Source organism: Pogoniulus pusillus, unplaced genomic scaffold (genome assembly GCF_015220805.1).
Source record: "Pogoniulus pusillus isolate bPogPus1 unplaced genomic scaffold, bPogPus1.pri scaffold_47_arrow_ctg1, whole genome shotgun sequence".
NCBI lineage: Eukaryota > Metazoa > Chordata > Aves > Piciformes > Lybiidae > Pogoniulus > Pogoniulus pusillus.
This window is the reverse complement of record NW_026974707.1, coordinates 31,028-47,530: the sequence shown is the minus strand read 5'-3', so window position 1 is coordinate 47,530 and position 16,503 is coordinate 31,028. Positions and strand designations below refer to the sequence as shown.

Sequence of the window (16,503 nt, the reverse complement as noted above, 5' to 3'; positions counted from 1 at the left end):
CCTCAGCAGGGCCCTCGGTGGCCCCAGACGGACTTTAGGTGCCCCCCAGCCCCCTCCCGAAGCTACCTGCATGCCGCAGGTGGCAGCCAGCAGCCTCGCCCTGCCCTCAGCCAATGGGAGCCGAGGGCGGGGCCGAGGGGGCGGGGCCACACAAGAGGTGGGGCTTGCTTAGGCAGAGGTGGGGAAGGGAGAGCCCTTGGGGGTGACAGGGACAGGATGGGGACCCCCTGGGGACAGGGTTGGGACTCCCCTCCAGGGGAGCAGTGCCACGCTCCAAGGGCAGGGCGAGGCGAGCAGGGGCAGAGGTCTCAGCGCCGCTGCCCTTTTGTAGCTGCGAGAGCGCCAAGGCTGCGCTGCGCTGCCCCCGGGAGCGCTCCCTGCAGGCGGCAGCAGCGGCGGCAGGGCGGCAGCAGCGGCGGCGGCAGGGCGGCAGCAGCGGCGGCAGGGCAGCAGCAGCGGCAGGGCAGCAGCGGCGGCAGGGCAGCAGCAGCGGCGGCAGGGCGGCAGCAGCAGCAGCGGCGGTAGGGCGGCAGCAGCAGCAGCGGCGGCAGGGCAGCAGCAGCGGCGGCAGGGCGGCAGCAGCAGCAGCGGCGGCAGGGCGGCAGCAGCTGCAGCGGCGGCAGGGCGGCAGCAGCTGCAGCGGCGGCAGGGCGGCAGCAGCAGCGGCGGCAGGGCGGCAGCAGCAGCGGCGGCAGGGCAGCATCAGCAGCGGCGGCGGCAGGGCAGCATCAGCAGCGGCGGCAGGGCAGCAGCAGCGGCGGCGGCAGGGCAGCAGCAGCCTCTCTCCCCCACGCTGCAGGCAGCGGCACCGAGGGCCGCGTGCGGCAGGCACCGGCAGCGACCTCCTGGCAGCGCCGCGCGCCCTTCCCGCGCTTTTCCGCCCCGGCCCGGCCTGCCCCGCGCTGCATGCTGGGAGCTGGAGCTGGCTGCCCGCGGCGGAGGCGGCTCGGGGGGGGCAGTGCGCACTGCGCTCCCTCTGCGCCCCTTCCTCACGCCAGGGCCGGGATGGTGCTGCCGCGGGAAGAGAGACCCCGGAGAGCTTTCGGCACGGGTAGGCAGGGGAACCAAAGCCTCCGTTTGGAGCTTTGTGCCTCAAAACGCCTGCGGGGGGAGGGGAGGGAGGGGCTGGGGCGCGGCGAGTGCCTGCTGAGGGCACAGCAGCGCAGGGCGTCCGTGGGGAGCAGCGAGGGAGGGACCCTCCCTGCACACACAGCCCCGAGAGGGCCTTCGAGGTGGCCTCCTGCCCCCCCAGATACCCTGAGCAGGGGCCCTGGGCCTGAGCAAGGCCTCCGGCGCTGTCCTGCAGCGCCTCCTGGTCTCAGGCTGGTGCCGGTGGGGGTGAGGGCAGAGCACTGCCTGCAGACAGACCTGGCTTGGTGGCCGCACCCGCGGCTGGCAGTGGCTCCGTGGCCAAGTGCCGGCAGTGACAGGAGGAGTCCCTCAGGGATGGGTCCTGGGACCAGTCCTGTTCAGCATCTCTGTGGGTGCCGTGGGCAGAGGCACTGAGTGCAGCCTCAGCCAGGCTGGAGGGCAGGATCCAGCCAGGGGGCCTGGGCAGGACCTGGGCACAAGCCAAGCTCAGGAGAGTCAACAAGAGCAAGGGCAAGGTCCTGCAGCTGGGTCGAGGCAATGCCAAGCACCAATGCAGGCTGGGCAGTGCCAGGCTGGAGAGCAGCCCTGAGGAGAGGGACTTGGGGGTGCTGCTGGAGGAGAAGCTCCACAGGAGCCAGCAGTGTGCACTGCAGCCTGCAGGGCCAAGCAGAGCCTGGGCTGCATCAGGAGAAGTGTGGCCAGCAGGGCCAGGGAGGTGATTCTCCCCCTCTGCTGTGCTCTGATGAGACCCCATCTGGAGTCCTGCATCCAGCTCTGGAGCCCCTGGGACAAGAGGGCTGTGGAGATGCTGGAGTGTGTCCAGAGCAGGGCCAGGAGGATGCTCAGAGGGCTGGAGCTGCTCTGCTGTGAGCACAGACTGAAAGAGTTGGGGTTGTGCAGGCTGGAGGAGGCTCCCAGGTGACCTTCTTGTGGCCTTCCAGTGTCTGAAGGGGGCCTCCAAAAAAGCTGGGGAGGGACTTTTGAGGCTGTGAGGGGGTGCCAGGACTGGGGGGAATGGAGCAGAGCTGGAGATGAGGAGAGTCAGAGCAGACATGAGGAGGAAGTTCTTTACCATGAGAGTGGTGAGAGCCTGGAATGGGTTGCTCGGGAAGGTGGTTGAGGCGCCATGGCTGGAGGTGTTTCAGGCCAGGCTGGCTGAGGCTGTGGGCAGCCTGCTCTAGGGTAGGGTGTCCCTGCCCATGGCAGGCAGGTTGGAACTGGCTGCTCCTTGTGGTCCCTTACGGCCCTGACTGGTTCTGTGATTCTGGGATAGAGCTGAACATGGTCAGACCCTTCTGCCTCTGAGCAGTCCCCGTCCATGGCCAGGATGCTTTTCCTCCTCCTGGTTTCTCTCTGGCCCTTTTTGTTTCCATGACTTGAACCTGACCTCCTGTTGGATCCACTTAAAGGTGCTGTGGGAGCTACCTGCTCCCCTGGGGCAGGCTTTGCCCCGCAGCTGTAGGTGGTGGGTTACAAGGGGCAGGAGATGATTTAAAGGCTCCTATTTATCTTCAGTTTTTGTTTCTTTTTCCTCCTCTTTTACTTCAGAACTATTTGGTGGTGCTTCAGCCCTGACACTTCCCTTCCAGCATGCTGCATGCTCCCTCTCCTCCTGAGGGAAGGGTTCTCTGGGATGGAGCTGAGTGTTTAGAGCCTGACAGACCCAGTCTGCATAGGATCCAAGCTGTGGCCACCATAAATTGTCAGCTCCAGTCTTTCCCTTTGTCCTCTCTTGCATACAACAGTTAACCATTTTAACCTTGTCCTTACCCCTGGGTTCTGGATAATGATCCCAGAGCCCTAACTTAGCCCCCAGGGGACTGCCTGGGGAATGGCCCTGGGTGCCCTCTTGCTGCCTTTCTTCCCGGGGCTGACAGTCTCCAGCTCCCAGCCTTTACTCCCCGTGCATGCCAGTTCCATTGGCTAATTCCACCAGCCCCCATTCCTTCCCTTCACACTTCCATTTGTCTTACCTCCCATCTACACCTGGGTGGCAGAGAATTGTTTCATCAGTACTGAGCTGAACTATGCCATTCCCACAGGATGAGGCCTGGAGCAGCCTGGGCTGGTGGGAAGTGTCCTTGCCCGTGGCAGGGAGGTTGGAACTGGCTGAACAAGCCTCTGTGAATCACTCTGTGAACGAGGGTGCTCAGGTGCAGCCCCAGCTTTGACTGTAAAGGCTTCAGCTCACTGAGGGAGGCTAACAAAGAGGGGGACTGAGCCCCCAGGCCAGCTCTGGGCTTCCCCTCTGGAAAGACAGAGTAGAAAACAGCACCCAAGTCCCTTGAGCCATGAACTCAATCCAGCAGAGATTGTGCAGGGAGCAAATGGAAGCTTTGCCTCTGAGAGAGCTCCATGCTCCTGCTCCAGCCTCCAGCACCTGTAAATAGCCATCAGCTCCCTGTCAGGAGAGCACAGGCAGGCAGGCTGCAATCTTCAAGCCTCCGGAGTAAGCTGTTTAGAGAGGGCCAAAGTGCAGTGAAAACAGTTAGAGGCTGTTTGCTCCCTGGGACGTGTGGTGTGTGCTCCTGTGGGAGAGAAGGAAGAGGCTACTCTGCCACCCCTGACTGCTTGCTGCTTCTCTGGGTGTCATGAAACCACTTCTGGGCTTTTCCTGCCCAGATCTGAACACTGTCTGAGCAAAATGTTGTGAAAAGTTTTCTTTGGGTAGGGTCCAAAAGAAAGAGTGATTTGGGAATGACTTTTTCTGCTCCCCAGCCTGGGAGATCTGTGATGTTTCTGTTCCTGCTAGGAGGGAGTCCCCTGGCTGCAGGCTGCTGTGCAGGGCTGAGCTGTTGTGTTCCCACAAACACCTCAGCAGAAAGCAGCATTTGGCTCTCCTTTGTTTTTGCACAGGAGGCATCCTGAGTGTGTGAGTTTATTGTTCAGTGCAGGGGCCTCAGTGCCTCGTTTCTGCTTAGAGTTTAAGGCCTCCTGTTTCAGTCCCTCTGAGTGCTCCAGCTCAGCACAGGAGTGGTGCATCTGTCCTGCAGGGCCCATGGTCACTGCACAGTCCTGCTTCCAGGGCTGCTCTCCATCTCGTAACAGAGACCCCAGACTGCTCTCAGCAGAAGGGTTTAGCACAGCTCAGGATGGGTCCTGACTGGTGTCTAATAGCAGAGACACCTAAAGTCCCCTAAAGGACTTAAGTTGTGCCTGTGAGGTTTATGTTGGACCTTAGGGAAAATGTCTTTGCTGCAAGAGTGCTCAGGGATTGGCACAGGCTGCCCAGGGAGGTGGTGGAGTCCCCATCCCTGGGGGTGCTCAGGAAAGGTGTGGCTGTGGCACTGGGGACCTGCTTCAGTGGCCATGGTGGTGCTGGGTTATGGCTGGGCTGGAGGACCTCAGAGGCCTTGCCCAACCTTCCTGATTCTGTGGTTCTGTGAGACAGGAGTCCTCTTCTCTCTGCTGCCTGTGCCTCAGTGCTGCTGCAGAGCTGACTGCAGAGGTGAGCTTTGGCCTCCTGGTTTGATGCCTTCCTGCAGCTCTCTGGCCCAGCCCCCTGCAGCTGTCAGTGCCCTGCCCTGTAGCTACAATTAGGGGTCTGGGGGTGCCTGCAGGGCTCTGGAGATAGTTGGAGCTGTCTGGAGAGGGCTTTAGGAGCCTGTAGGCGTCTTTACAGGTCTGTATGTGTCTGGGGGGGACTGCAGGGTCTCTTTAAAGGTGTGCAGGGGTCTGTAGGTGTCTGCAGGGCTCTGCAGGTACATTTTAGGGCTCTGTTAAAGGTCTCTGTGGGTCTGCAGGGCTCTGTAGGAGTCTTTAGGGGTCTGCAGGTGTGTCTAGAAGTCTGCAGAGGTCTCTGTGGGTCTGTAGGGCTCTCTTACAGATCTGTAGGGGTCTTTAGGGATCTGGAGGTGCCTGTAAGGGCCTTTGAAAGGTCTGTAGGTGTCTGTGAGTCTGTAGAGGTCTGTAGGGGCTTTGAAAGGTCTGGAGGCATCTGTGTGGGGCTGCAGGGGTCTGTAGAAGCTTTTCCAAATGTCTGGAGGGGTTTCTAGGGGATCTGTAGAGGTCTGGAGGGGTCTCAAGGGAACTGCAGAAGTCTGCAGGAGTCTGCAGGGGTGCAAGAGTGCCTTGGGAAGCAGCCCTCAGAAGCAGAGGGGCCCAAGCAGGCCCCATGAGATGCTGAGGGCACAGGAGCAGCTGGCTCTGTGCAGCGCAGAGTGAGCAGGGCAGGGAGAGCTCACTCCTTGTTGGGTGCAGTGGAAGAGAGTGAGGGAAGCCAAGGCAAAGGCTGAGCTGCTTCACTCTTTGCCTCAGCCTTCAACACAAAGATTGGATATGCTCAGGGCTGCTGAGTTGGTAGGCAGGGATGAGGAGCAGGATATCCCTCCTGTAATCCAGGAGGAAGCAGTTAGTGACCTGCTGTGTCTCTTAGACCCTAACAAATCAATGGCTCCAGATGGGATTCACCCTGGGGTGCTGAGGGAGCTGGCAGAGGAGCTGGCACGGCCATTCTCCAGCATCTGGCACTGGTCCTGCCTACCTGGGGAGGTCCCAGATGGCTGCAGGTTGGGCAGTGTGAGGCCCATCCATAAGAAGGGCCAAAAGGAGGATGCAGGGCAAGGGAACACTGGGCCTGTCAGCCTGAGCTCGGTGCCTGGCAAGGCTATGGAGCAGCTCACCCTGAGTGCCATCACAGGGCACGTAGAAGCCAGCCAGGGGCTCAGGCCCAGCCAACATGGGCTCAGGAAAGGAAGGTCCTGCCCAGCCAGTCTGATCTGGGTCTATGACTGGGGGAGCTGCCTGGTAGGCAGGGGAGGGCTGTGGCTGTGCTCTGCCTAGAGCTCAGCAAAGCCTTTGGTGCACTCTGCCACAGCATCCTCCTGGCAAAGCTGGCAGCCTGCAGCCCAGGCAGGTGCAGCCTTCGCTGGGGTGCACACTGCTGGGTGAGCAGGCACAGAGAGTGGCTGTGGATGGGCAGCAGGCAGCTGGTGTCTGGTGCCCAGTGGTGTCCCCAGGGATCAGTGCTGGGCCCAGGTCTGTTCAGTGTCCTTATTGGTGACTTGGGCAAGGGGATGCAGTCTGTCCTCTGAAATTGGCCCTGGCACCAACCTGGGGGCAGTGTGGATCTGCTGGAGGGTAGGAGGCACTTGAGAGAGCCCTGGCTGGGCTGGGCCCCTGGCTGAGGCCAACAGAGTGAGGTTGAACAAGGCCAAGGGCAGGCTCCTACACTTTGGGCACAACAACCCCATGCAGGACTACAGCCTAGGGATGAGTGGCTGGAGAGCAGCCTGGCAGAGAGGGAGCTAACAGTGCTGGGTGACAGTGGCTGGGCATGAGCCAGCAGTGTGCCCAGGGGGCACGGGAGGCCAATGGCTTCTCGGCCTGTATCAGGAGCAGTGTGGCCAGCAGCACCAGGGCTGTCATTCTGCCCTGTGCTGGCACTGGGGAGGACTCACCTCGAGCACTGTGTGCAGCTCTGGGCCCCCCCTGCAAGAGATGCTGGAGGGGCTGGAGCAGGGCCAGAGGAGAACAAGGAGGCTGGGGAGGGGCTGGAGGGGAAGGCTGCTGGGGAGAGGCTGAGGGAGCTGAGGGTGTGCAGCTGGCGGCAGCGTGGGGGCCAAGCAGGGCTGGCACTGGTGGTGCCAGTGTTTGGCTCTGGGCACAGGCAGGAGAGGAAGGTGGAGCAGCACAGGGCCTCTGGGCTGTGCAGGAGGGGCAAAGCCTGCAGAGCAGCAGAGGCTGAGCTCTCGAGGCTGCCGAGCTGAAGTGCTGTGCCTCCCTCTCTGTATTTCAGCCTCGCTTCCCCATGTGCCCAGTGCCAGCACTGAGAAGCAGAGCACTGCCTGCAGCTGCCTGAGGAGTGTGAGCTCTGCTGCACTCAGCAAGCCTCAGCCTGGGCTCTGTGGTTTCCCAGGGGTTCATTCTGCTCTCCTGTCCCAAGTGGCCGAGTGCTGGTAGCTGATTGCCCATGCATGGCCATGGCTTGTGCCCAGCGGGGAGAGAAGAAGGCTGTAGCTGCTCACACAGCTCTTGATGTGCTCCTATGGTTCTGTATCCATGGAGCTGCTCTGGACACAGCAGCTCCTGGGAGCTGTTGCTAGCTGTAGAGTCCTAGAATTGTCAGGGCTAGAAGGGACCTCAGGGATCAGGCAGTTCCAACCCCCCTGCCATAGGCAAGGACCCTTCCCACTGGATCAGGTTGTCCAAAGCCTCATCCAGCCTGGCCTTAAACACCTCCAGAGATGAGGCTTCCACCACCTCCCTGGGCACCCTCACGGGTGAGTCTGAGTCTCCCCACTTCTAGTTTTGCTCCATTCCCCACAGTCCTGTCACTCCCTGTCACCCTGTAAGGGCCCTCCACAGCTTTCCTGTAGCCCCCTTCAGGTACTGGAAGGCCACAGTAAGATCTCCTGGGATCCTTCTCCTCTCCCAACTGAACAACCCCAGCTCTCTCAGCCTGTCTTGATAGCAGAGCAGCTCCATTCCTCTGATCACCCTTGTGGCCCTTCTCTGGACACCTTCCAGCACCTCCAGCTCTTTCTTGTATTTGGGGCTCCAGAACTGGACCCAGTTGCATGTGCACAGAAAGCTGCAGTGGCAGTGTGCAGGCTGTGGGTGAGATTTGTCTCTTTCCCTTGAGGAGTAAGCATGAGTGCTGCTGGGAGGCTTTAGCTAACTCTCGGTGTCTGCAGCTGCAGAGTGTCCAAGATGCCTTCCTGGCTGTTTCCAGTGAGTCTGCAGCTGGCACTGAAGCATCAGAGAAGCAAGAAGCTATCTCAGGCAGTGCAGCTGGGAGGGAGCTCTGTCTGATCCATGCAGACAGAGGCACAGGCGTGGCTGGGAGCTCCCTGGGCACACCTTGGGCTGCCCGGTCGGTGCTCTGAGAGAAACAGCTCTGGGCACAGAGGGAGGGATGCTTTGGTGTGCTTTGCACAGTGGCTGGTGACAGGACTTGTCCTTGGCCCGAGGAGAAGAGCAAAGAGCAGAGCAGCTCAGGTGAAAGGAGGCTGGGGGATGCCCTTCCTTCCTCCCGGGTGTGCTGGAAGCTGTGTGAGGCAGTGACCTCGGCGTGCCACTTCTCCAGCAGTCTGCCAGGTGGTGCTCCTCTGTGAGCCTTCCCATCAGTGCTTCCCCCTGCCACTCTCTCTCTGCCTTGTTTCTCGCTCTGATTTCTGCACTGGAGAGAGGAGAGCTTCAGGTTGCCAAACCGTGCTTCAGGTGGAGCCAGTTGTGAAAGGGGCAGGCAGGCAGATTGATAGAGGGAGCCACAGCTAAGGCTGTTGGTGTGCTCCTGGCTGCTGTTCTTCCCGGTCAGAGTTGGAAGTGCTGCTGAGTGGATGTGGTGCTTCGGGATATGATTTTAAGGTGAATCTTGTAGAGTAGGGTTCTAGGTTGGACTTGGTGATCCTGAAGGTCTTTTGCAACCTGGATGTTTGTGTGGTTCTGTGACTAAAGGAGGACCTGGGCTGTGTTTTGCAGCTCTTTTCATTCCCCTTGTGATGCTAGTGGGCTCCCTTAAGGGGTTGCTACAAGTCAAGTGCAGTCTGAGTTTGAAATGTTTTAGACATTGGGCCAGTTGTCAAAGGGGCAGAGCCTAAAGCAGAAAGCCTTCAGTAGAGTTGCAAACCATTGCTGCTGTCCTCTGCCTGCAGAGAGGGGAGGGTAATGTCCATCGATCAGCTGGAGGTTACATGCAACCCCCATGGGAAGGTTTGGGTGTTCCCAGCCCCCCCCCACTTTAGAAAATCACCCAGACTAGACTCATCCAGCTCTGGAAATATGAATGAAGCTTCTGTTTACAGCTGGCACAAGACACAAGCAGCTATTTACAGTATATACAGTTATACACAAAAATAGACAAGGTAAAAGGTGATACAGAAACACAACTCCCCTGCCAGAAACCTGAGTCCCCAGGAGGGGCTCTCAAACACCCCAAATGGAGGGTGGAGTTAGAGAGACGCAGCTCGGCCAGCAGCCCCAGCGAGAGTGGTGCCAGAGTGTTCTCTGCTGCTGTTACTGCTTGTTCCCATGCAGCTCAGCCAGACTGAGAGCGCAGCAGACATCAGCCCTGGTTTCTTTTCCAGCCTGTAATCTGGTTCTTCTCACCAGAACGTTCTAGCTAGGCTCAAACCAGCACAGCAGGCACCTGTAGAACTCTGTCCAGGTCTGTAGATGTCTGCAGGGGTCTTGTAAAAGGTCTGGAGGGTTTCTGAGTCTGCAGAGGTGTGCGGGGCTCTGGAGGTGTCTGTAGGTATGCTTAGGGGTCTGGAGTGCTCTCTGCAAGTCTGTGGAGCTCGGTAGGGGTCTTTAGAGGTGTCTGTGGTGCTGCAGGTGTCTCAAAAGTCTGTGAAGGTCTTGAGGTGTCTGTAGAGGTCTTGAGGGGTCTGCAGGGTTCTCTAACAGTCTGGAGAGGCCTTTGTGGGGCCCTAGGGACCTCCTAAAGATCTGTAGGGGTCTGTTGGGGTCTTCAGACATCTGTAGGCATCTGCTAGAGATGTGTAGATGCGTGGAGAGGTCTCTAGATGTTTGCAGAGGTCTCTAAGCAGCTTTTAAAGGTGTGGAGGGCCATGTAGGGGTCTGGAGGGGTCCCTAGAGGTCTCTAAGACACTGGAGGGGTCTGCAAGTGTCTGCAGCATTCAGTAGGTGTCTGTAGGTTTTCGTATGGGCCTGCAGGTGTCTGCAGGCACCTGGGAAAGGTCTGAAGCAGTCTCTAGAGCTCTGTCAGGCATCTCTGAAGTGTCTGCAGGAATCTCTTGGTCTGGAGTGGACTGGGGCTGGAGGTGATAAAAAGCAGTCCTGAGAAGGCCTTAGGGGTGCTTGGGAGAAGCTGAGTTAGGGTTAGTCACCCGTTAGTTAGGGTTAGGGGTTGGGGTTAGGGTTAGTCACCCGTTAGTTAGGGTTAGGGGGTTGGGGTTAGTCACCCGTTAGTTAGGGTTAGGGGGTTGTGTTTAGGGTTAGGGGGCTGGGGTTAGGGTTAGTCACCCGTTAGTTAGGGTTAGGGGGTTGGGTTTAGGGTTAGTCACCCGTTAGTTAGGGTTAGGGGGTTGGGTTTAGGGTTAGTCACCCGTTAGTTAGGGTTAGGGGGCTGGGTTTAGGGTTAGTCACCCGTTAGTTAGGGTTAGGGGGTTGGGGTTAGGGTTAGTCACCCGTTGAGGTTAGGGTTTAGGGTCAGGGTTGGGGTTAGGGTTAGTCACCCATTAGGGTTTAAGGTACTCGAAGTGCGCCGCGCATGTGCCTTGTCCTGCTCCCCGCCGTTGGACTCCTTCCCCTCCTCTTGGGCTCTTTCCGTCCCTCCCCTTCCCCCCCGCCCTTCGGCTCTCCGACCCCTCTTCGGGTGTCTCCGTCGCTCTCCGCATCCCCCATTCGGCTCCTTCCCCCCGCCCGCGAATTCGGCTCTCCTGGGCCCTCCGCCTCCCCCCGCCATGACTCTCCGCCCCGCCCCCCGCCCTTCGGCTCTCCTCCCCCCCGTCGGCTCTGCCCCCCCTTCGGCTCTTTCCGTCGCCTTCCCCCTTGCCCCTTCGGCTCCTTCCATCACTCCCTCGCCCTTCGGCTCTCTTCGGCTTTTTCCGTCGCCTTCCACCTTCGGCTCCTTCCATCACTCCCTTGCCCTTCGGCTCTTTTCAGCTCTTTCCTTCTCTTTCTCCCTCCCCCCTTCGGCTCCTTCCATCACTCCCCCGCCCTTCGGCTCTCTTCGGCTCTTTCCGTCGCCTTCCCCCTTCGGCTCCTTCCATCACTCCCTCGCCCTTCGGCTCTCTTCGACTCTCCGCTTCCTCTTCGTCTCTTTCCGTCACTTTCCCACCGCGCAAGCGCCCTTTGATTCCCTCTCCCCTCCCTCCTGGTACTTTAAGCACGCCGCGCATGCGCCTTGCCTCCCCTCATTGGACTCCTTCCCTTCCTCTTCGGCTCTTTTTCTTTCTCTTCGTCCCCCTTCGGCTCTCCTCCTCCTCTTCAGCTCTTTCCTTTCCCCCTCTCTCTTCGGCTCTCCACCCCACCTTCGGCCCTCCTCGGCTCTTTCCGTCTCTCTCCACCGCCCACTTCGGCTCTTTCTGTCACTTCCCCCCCCGCCTACTCCCGCCCTTCGTCTCTCTTCATCTCTTCTTCCCTACCCCCCCCCCCCCCCATTTCAGCTCTTTCCCTCACTTCCCCTACCACCACCCCCCCTACACTTTGGCTCTTCTTGGCTCTCCGCCTCCTCTTCATCGCTCTCCATCACTTTCCCACCGTGCAGGCGCCCTTTGACTCGCTCCCCGCTCCCATCAGGTACTCGAAGCGCGCCGCGCACGCACCTTGCTCCCGCCCCCCATTGGACTCTTTCAGGGACCAGTGCAGCCTCCCAGTGATCCATGAGGAAGAAGTAATGGAGCTGCTGAGCCAGTTGGATCCTCACAAGTGCACTGGACTGGATGGAATCTGCGCAGAAAGGATCTGGTACTGACGTAGGGAAAGAGACTCTAGAACTGGAAAGTCAGAGAGTAGGTATGTTTGTTGTGCAAGCTGCACGGGGGATGTCTCCTCCTAAATCGTGCCCAGCCCAAAGGAGCAAGCCCCCCCCATGTCTACACTGAATCCATGCCTATTCCTGAAGCGCCTGTCCACTCTTCTCACTGAAACCCGCCTGCCTCCGCTGCCTCTGGTAATGATCTTCTCAGTCCTCTGCGCTTGCGTAGCTCCTCTCAGAAGTTGTGGGCAGGGGCGTTTGAAATGTGGGCAGTGGTCGGTTGGAGGAAGGCTGTGAGTCTTCATCACAATGTACTTTTCACCCCTCGCCTGGAATGTGATGATCATGCAGGTGTGTAGTGTCTCTGGTGTCCTTATCAGCCTGTGTCTTCTGCTCTTTCTCCTTCTGCATACTGGCTGACAGGTTTGTGGTGAGTGCTGGTGAGTCCTGCTCCTTCCTCCCGGGTACCATTATGATGTATTTGCTTTTTGCCCTTGGAATGTTTTCATATTGCTACTTGAGAATACATCCTCTGCTAATGGTTAAGGCCATCTTTTCCCTTTGTTAGTTCTCTTTGTTTCTTTCTTCCTAGCATAGATATACTTTTGGTTTTATGCTCTCCCCTATTTTCTTCCTATCCCTAGATCAGTACAAGCACCATCGACTCCATAGGGGTGGTTAAGCAAGTACAAGTTTATTCCAACAGCTCAGGGTTCTTAAACACTCTCAGTAAATGATGCCTACTAGTCAGAATATGATTGGCCACAGCTCTAAAGGTTACAGCTCCGTGGTCCACTTCCTTGCGGTTTCAGCAAGCAGTTCTTGCCTCATTCTACCCAGATCTCAGTTCTGCAAAAGTTGTTTCCCAAGTTGTCAAGGGCAGGTGTCCTTGAGAGCTTGCAAAACACTGTGCTACAGCATGCAGCGTACCTGCAGGGCACCCATGCCCACTGAAGCCTTGCCGACTGAGGCCTTCTCTGCTGTCAAAAGCCTATTGCAAAGCAATAGAACCATGATTGCCCCCAAAGCCTGGGTTGTCCAGAGCTTCCTTCAAAGCATGTCCTCTTTCTTGAAGCCATTCTTCAAGAGGAATCCATCCTCGGGTGCTGAGCTGGCAGCTGAGCTGGCCAAGCCACTCTCCATCATTTCTCAATAGTGCTGGCTCACTGCAGAGGTCCCAGAAGACTGGCAGCTGGCCAAGGTGATGCCCATCCACAAGAAGGGTCGAAAGGAGGAAGCAGAAAACTACAGGCCTGTCAGCCTGACCTCAGTGCCAGGCAAAATGATGGAACAGGTCATCTTGAGTGCCATCACAAAGCACCTCCAGGATGGCCAAGGGATCAGGCCCAGCCAGCATGGGTTTAGGAAGGGCAGGTCTGTCTCACCAACCTGATCTCCTTTTATGGTCAGGTTCCTGCCTGGTGACTGTGGGGCAGGCTGTGGATGTAGTCTAGCTGGACTTCAGCAAAGCTTTTGTCACTGTCTGCCACAGGAAGCTCCTAGCCAAGCTGGCAGCTCATGGCTTGGAGAGATTCACTGTGTGCTGGGTCAGGAAGTGGCTGGATGGCAGAGCCCAGAGAGTGGTGGTGAATGGTGCCACATGCAGTTGGCAGCTGTCACTGGTGGTGTTCCCCAAGGCTCAGTGCTGGGCCCAGTCCTGTTCAATATCTTTATTGATGATCTGGACGAGGGGATTGAGTCCAGCATCAGTAAGTTTGGGAATGACACCGAGCTAGGAGCGAGTGTTGATGTGTTGGAAGGTAGGAAAGCCATGCAGAGGGATGTAGCCAGGCGGGATGGGTGGGCAGAGGCCAACAGGATGAGATTTAAGGTGGCCAAGTGCAGGTGTGCTAGATTGAAGCAGACTAGAATGTTTTGGTGAGAAGAACTGGATCATAGGCTGTAAAGCTCCAGAGCACATACAACTGTGTGGGGCCAAACTGCTGAGGAAGTCTTCGAGAAAGGTTACAAAATCATTGACATTCTGTTGCAAGCAGGTTTTGCCATTAAGAGAGACAAGGTCAAAGGACCTGCCAGAGAAATTCAGTGTCTGGGAGTGCGGTGGCAGGATGGTCGCCGTCACATTCCTCAGGATGTGATCAACAAAGTCTCTACCATGGCAGTTCCCACCAGTAAGAAGGAGACTCTCTCTTTCTTGGGTGCAGTGGGATTTTGGAGACTACACATTCCTGGTTTCAGTCAGATTGTCAAACCTCTGCACGATGTGACTCGTAAGAGAAACAATTTCGAGTGGGGACCTGAGCACCAAGCAGCCTTTGATCAGATCAAGCGAGAAGTAGTCCATGCAGTGGGCTTGGGACCTGTGCGATCTGGTCCAGACATTAAGAACATTCTGTACACAGCTGCCAGTGACAATGTCCAACTTGGAGCCTTTGGCAGAGAGCTCCAAACGAGACACGTGGTCGTCCTCTTGGTTTCTGGGGACATTGTTACAGAGGTTCAGAGACAAATTACACTGCAACAGAGAAAGAGATACTAGCAGCCTATGAAGGAGTGAAAGCAGCTTCTGAAGTGATTGGAACTGAGTCACAATTGCTTTTAGCTCCTAGATTGCTAGTTCTAAACTGGATGTTCAAGGGCAAAGGTTCATCACCACATCATGCCACAGATGCAACCTGGTCTAAATGGATGGCTTTGATAACCCAACGAGCACGAATGGGTAATCTTGATCGACCTGGTCTGGTGGAGGTGATCACCAACTGGCCGGAAGGCATAGGCTGTACCAAACCTCCAGAGGAGAAAATAACTCATGCTGAGGAAGCTCCTCCCTATGGTGATCTCTCTGATCAGGAAAGGAGCTATGCTTTGTTCACAGATGGTTCCTGTCGCCTTGTTGGGAACAAGTGAATATGGAAGTCAGCAGTCTGGAGTCCTACCAGGAGAGTTACCGAAGCGAGAGATGGCGAAGGAGAATCCAGTCAGTTCGCTGAGGTAAAAGCTGCCCAGCTTGCTCTTGATGTGGCTGAACGTGAGAGTTGGCCTATCCTTTACCTCTACACCGACTCGTGGATGGTAGCCAATGCTCTATGGGGTTGGCTAAAGGACTGGAAGAAGCATGGTTGGCAGAGGAAAGGAAAGCCTATTTGGTGTGCTGATCTATGGCAGGACATTGATGCACGGCTGGAGAGAACTCCAGTGAAGGTGCGGCATGTAGATGCACACATGCCTAAGAGCAGAGCCACTGAGGAACACCAACACAACCAGCAGGCAGACCAAGCTGCTAAGATTGCTCAAGTTGATATCAACTCTGAACTTGACATTGACCTTGATTGGAAACACCGAGGTGAGCTGTTCTTAGCTCGGTGGGCCCATGACTCATCTGGACATCAAGGCAGAGATGGAACATACCGATGGGCTTGCGATAGGTCAATTGACTTGTCCATGGACGCTATCACCCAAGTCATCTATGACTGTGACATTTGTGCTGCTATTAAGCAGGCTAAGCGAATCAAGCCCTTATGGTATGGTGAGAGATGGTCAAAGTACAAGTATGGTGAAGCCTGGCAGATTGACTACATCACTTTGCCTCCATCTCGTTCTGGCAAGCAGTATGTGCTGATGATGGTAGAGGCCAGCACCGGATGGCTGGAAACCTATCCAGTTCCACATGCTACTGCACCTAACACCATTCTTGGCTTGGAGAGACAGATCATGTGGAGACATGGAACTCCAGAGAGAATTGAGTCAGACAATGGCACTCATGTCAAGAACAATCTTGTGAAAAACTGGGCCAAAGAGCACAGCATTGAGTAGATCTATCACATACCCTACTGTGCACCAGCTTCAGGGAAGATTGAACGCTACAGTGGTTTGCTGAAAACCACCCTAAAAGCCATGGGGGGTGGAACTCTGAAAAACTGGGACAAACATTTAGCAGAAGCTACCTGGTTGGTAAATAGTAGAGGATCAGTAAACAGAGCAGGACCTGCACAATCAGACTTGGTCCAAACAGTAGACGGTGATAAAGTTCCTGTTGTACGTGAAAAGAATCTGTTAGGGGAAACTGTTTGGGTATTTTCTCCTTCGGGCGAAGGGAAACCTGTCTGAGGGGTGGTTTCTGCTGAAGGTCCTGGTCATACCTGTTGGGTAATGCAGGAGAATGGTGAAATCCAGTGTGTGCCACAGAGAAATCTAACCTTAGCTGAGAGAGTTTAAATTCAGAGTGTCTAATACAAGCTGTTAGGAGTTTCTGTTCTAGGTACCATCAGCATCCAACACTGAAAGAATCTACGAGAGAATCTACAGTACATGAGCACGAACCCAACGTCACCTGGGAGTCCCTGTTCTCATCTCATCTGTGAGGAGACAAACTGTTCTGAGCTTTTGAATCACCTACATCTGAGATAGCTGGAATGAAGTGTAAACTGACCTTGTGATATTCATTAGTGTAAATGTTGGTTTAGATTAGATCAGATAATTCTCAGCGATACTCTGAGCGAAGTAGACAGGGGTGGATTGTGCTAGTTTGAAGCAGGGTAGAATGTTTTGGTGAGAAAAAGTAGATTATAGGCTGTGAAAGTAAAACAATGGTGATGGCTGCTTCCCTCAGAGTCTTGCTGAAATGTATGGGAACGAGAAAGAAAAACATTAGATAACACTTTCGCCATTTTCTTCACTCTGCTTCTGGCTTCGGACTCAGCTGCATCTCCCTAACCTCACCTTCCACTCACCTTTGCTTCTTAACCTCTTGGCTGAACCTCTTTTCTTCCTTAGCGCTGGGGTAAGGTTGAGAGGGGCAGGGGGAAGGTGCAGGGGTGGTTGAGAGCCCCTCCTGGGGACTTAGATTTCTGGGAGGGGAGTTGTGTTTCTGTATTGCCTTTACCTTGTATATTTCTGTCTAGAACTGTGCAGCAGCAGGTGGTTCTTTGCCATTTGTAGCTGGTTACTCCTGTGTGCTGGGTTTGCTTTGCTCCAGTGTGCCTGCTCTGCTGTAGCACTTGTAGCTGAGGAAGGAGCAAGATGTTTGTTATCTCTCAGGTACTTTGAGTTGTTCAAGTTTATGGTTGCAG

General features: G+C 56.3%; 1 protein-coding gene across 3 annotated transcripts in view; it reads left to right on the top strand.

The window, feature by feature from the left end:
- The first annotated feature begins 1,029 nt into the window (after positions 1–1,029).
- The window catches only part of LOC135174096 (isoleucine--tRNA ligase, cytoplasmic-like), a 38,751-nt gene continuing 23,277 nt past the window's right edge, over positions 1,030–16,503 (top strand). The window contains exon 1 of one of the 3 annotated variants that reach the window (XR_010301734.1): positions 1,030–1,051. Coding sequence is in view for 1 of the 3 variants with exons in the window: in XM_064141346.1 (XP_063997416.1) it covers positions 16,454–16,471 (18 nt within the window). In the remaining 2 variants the exon portion in view is untranslated. Of the gene's footprint in view, positions 1,052–16,401; positions 16,472–16,503 lie in introns of those variants that run through there. The other 2 variants (XR_010301733.1, XM_064141346.1) reach the window with 2 other exon arrangements.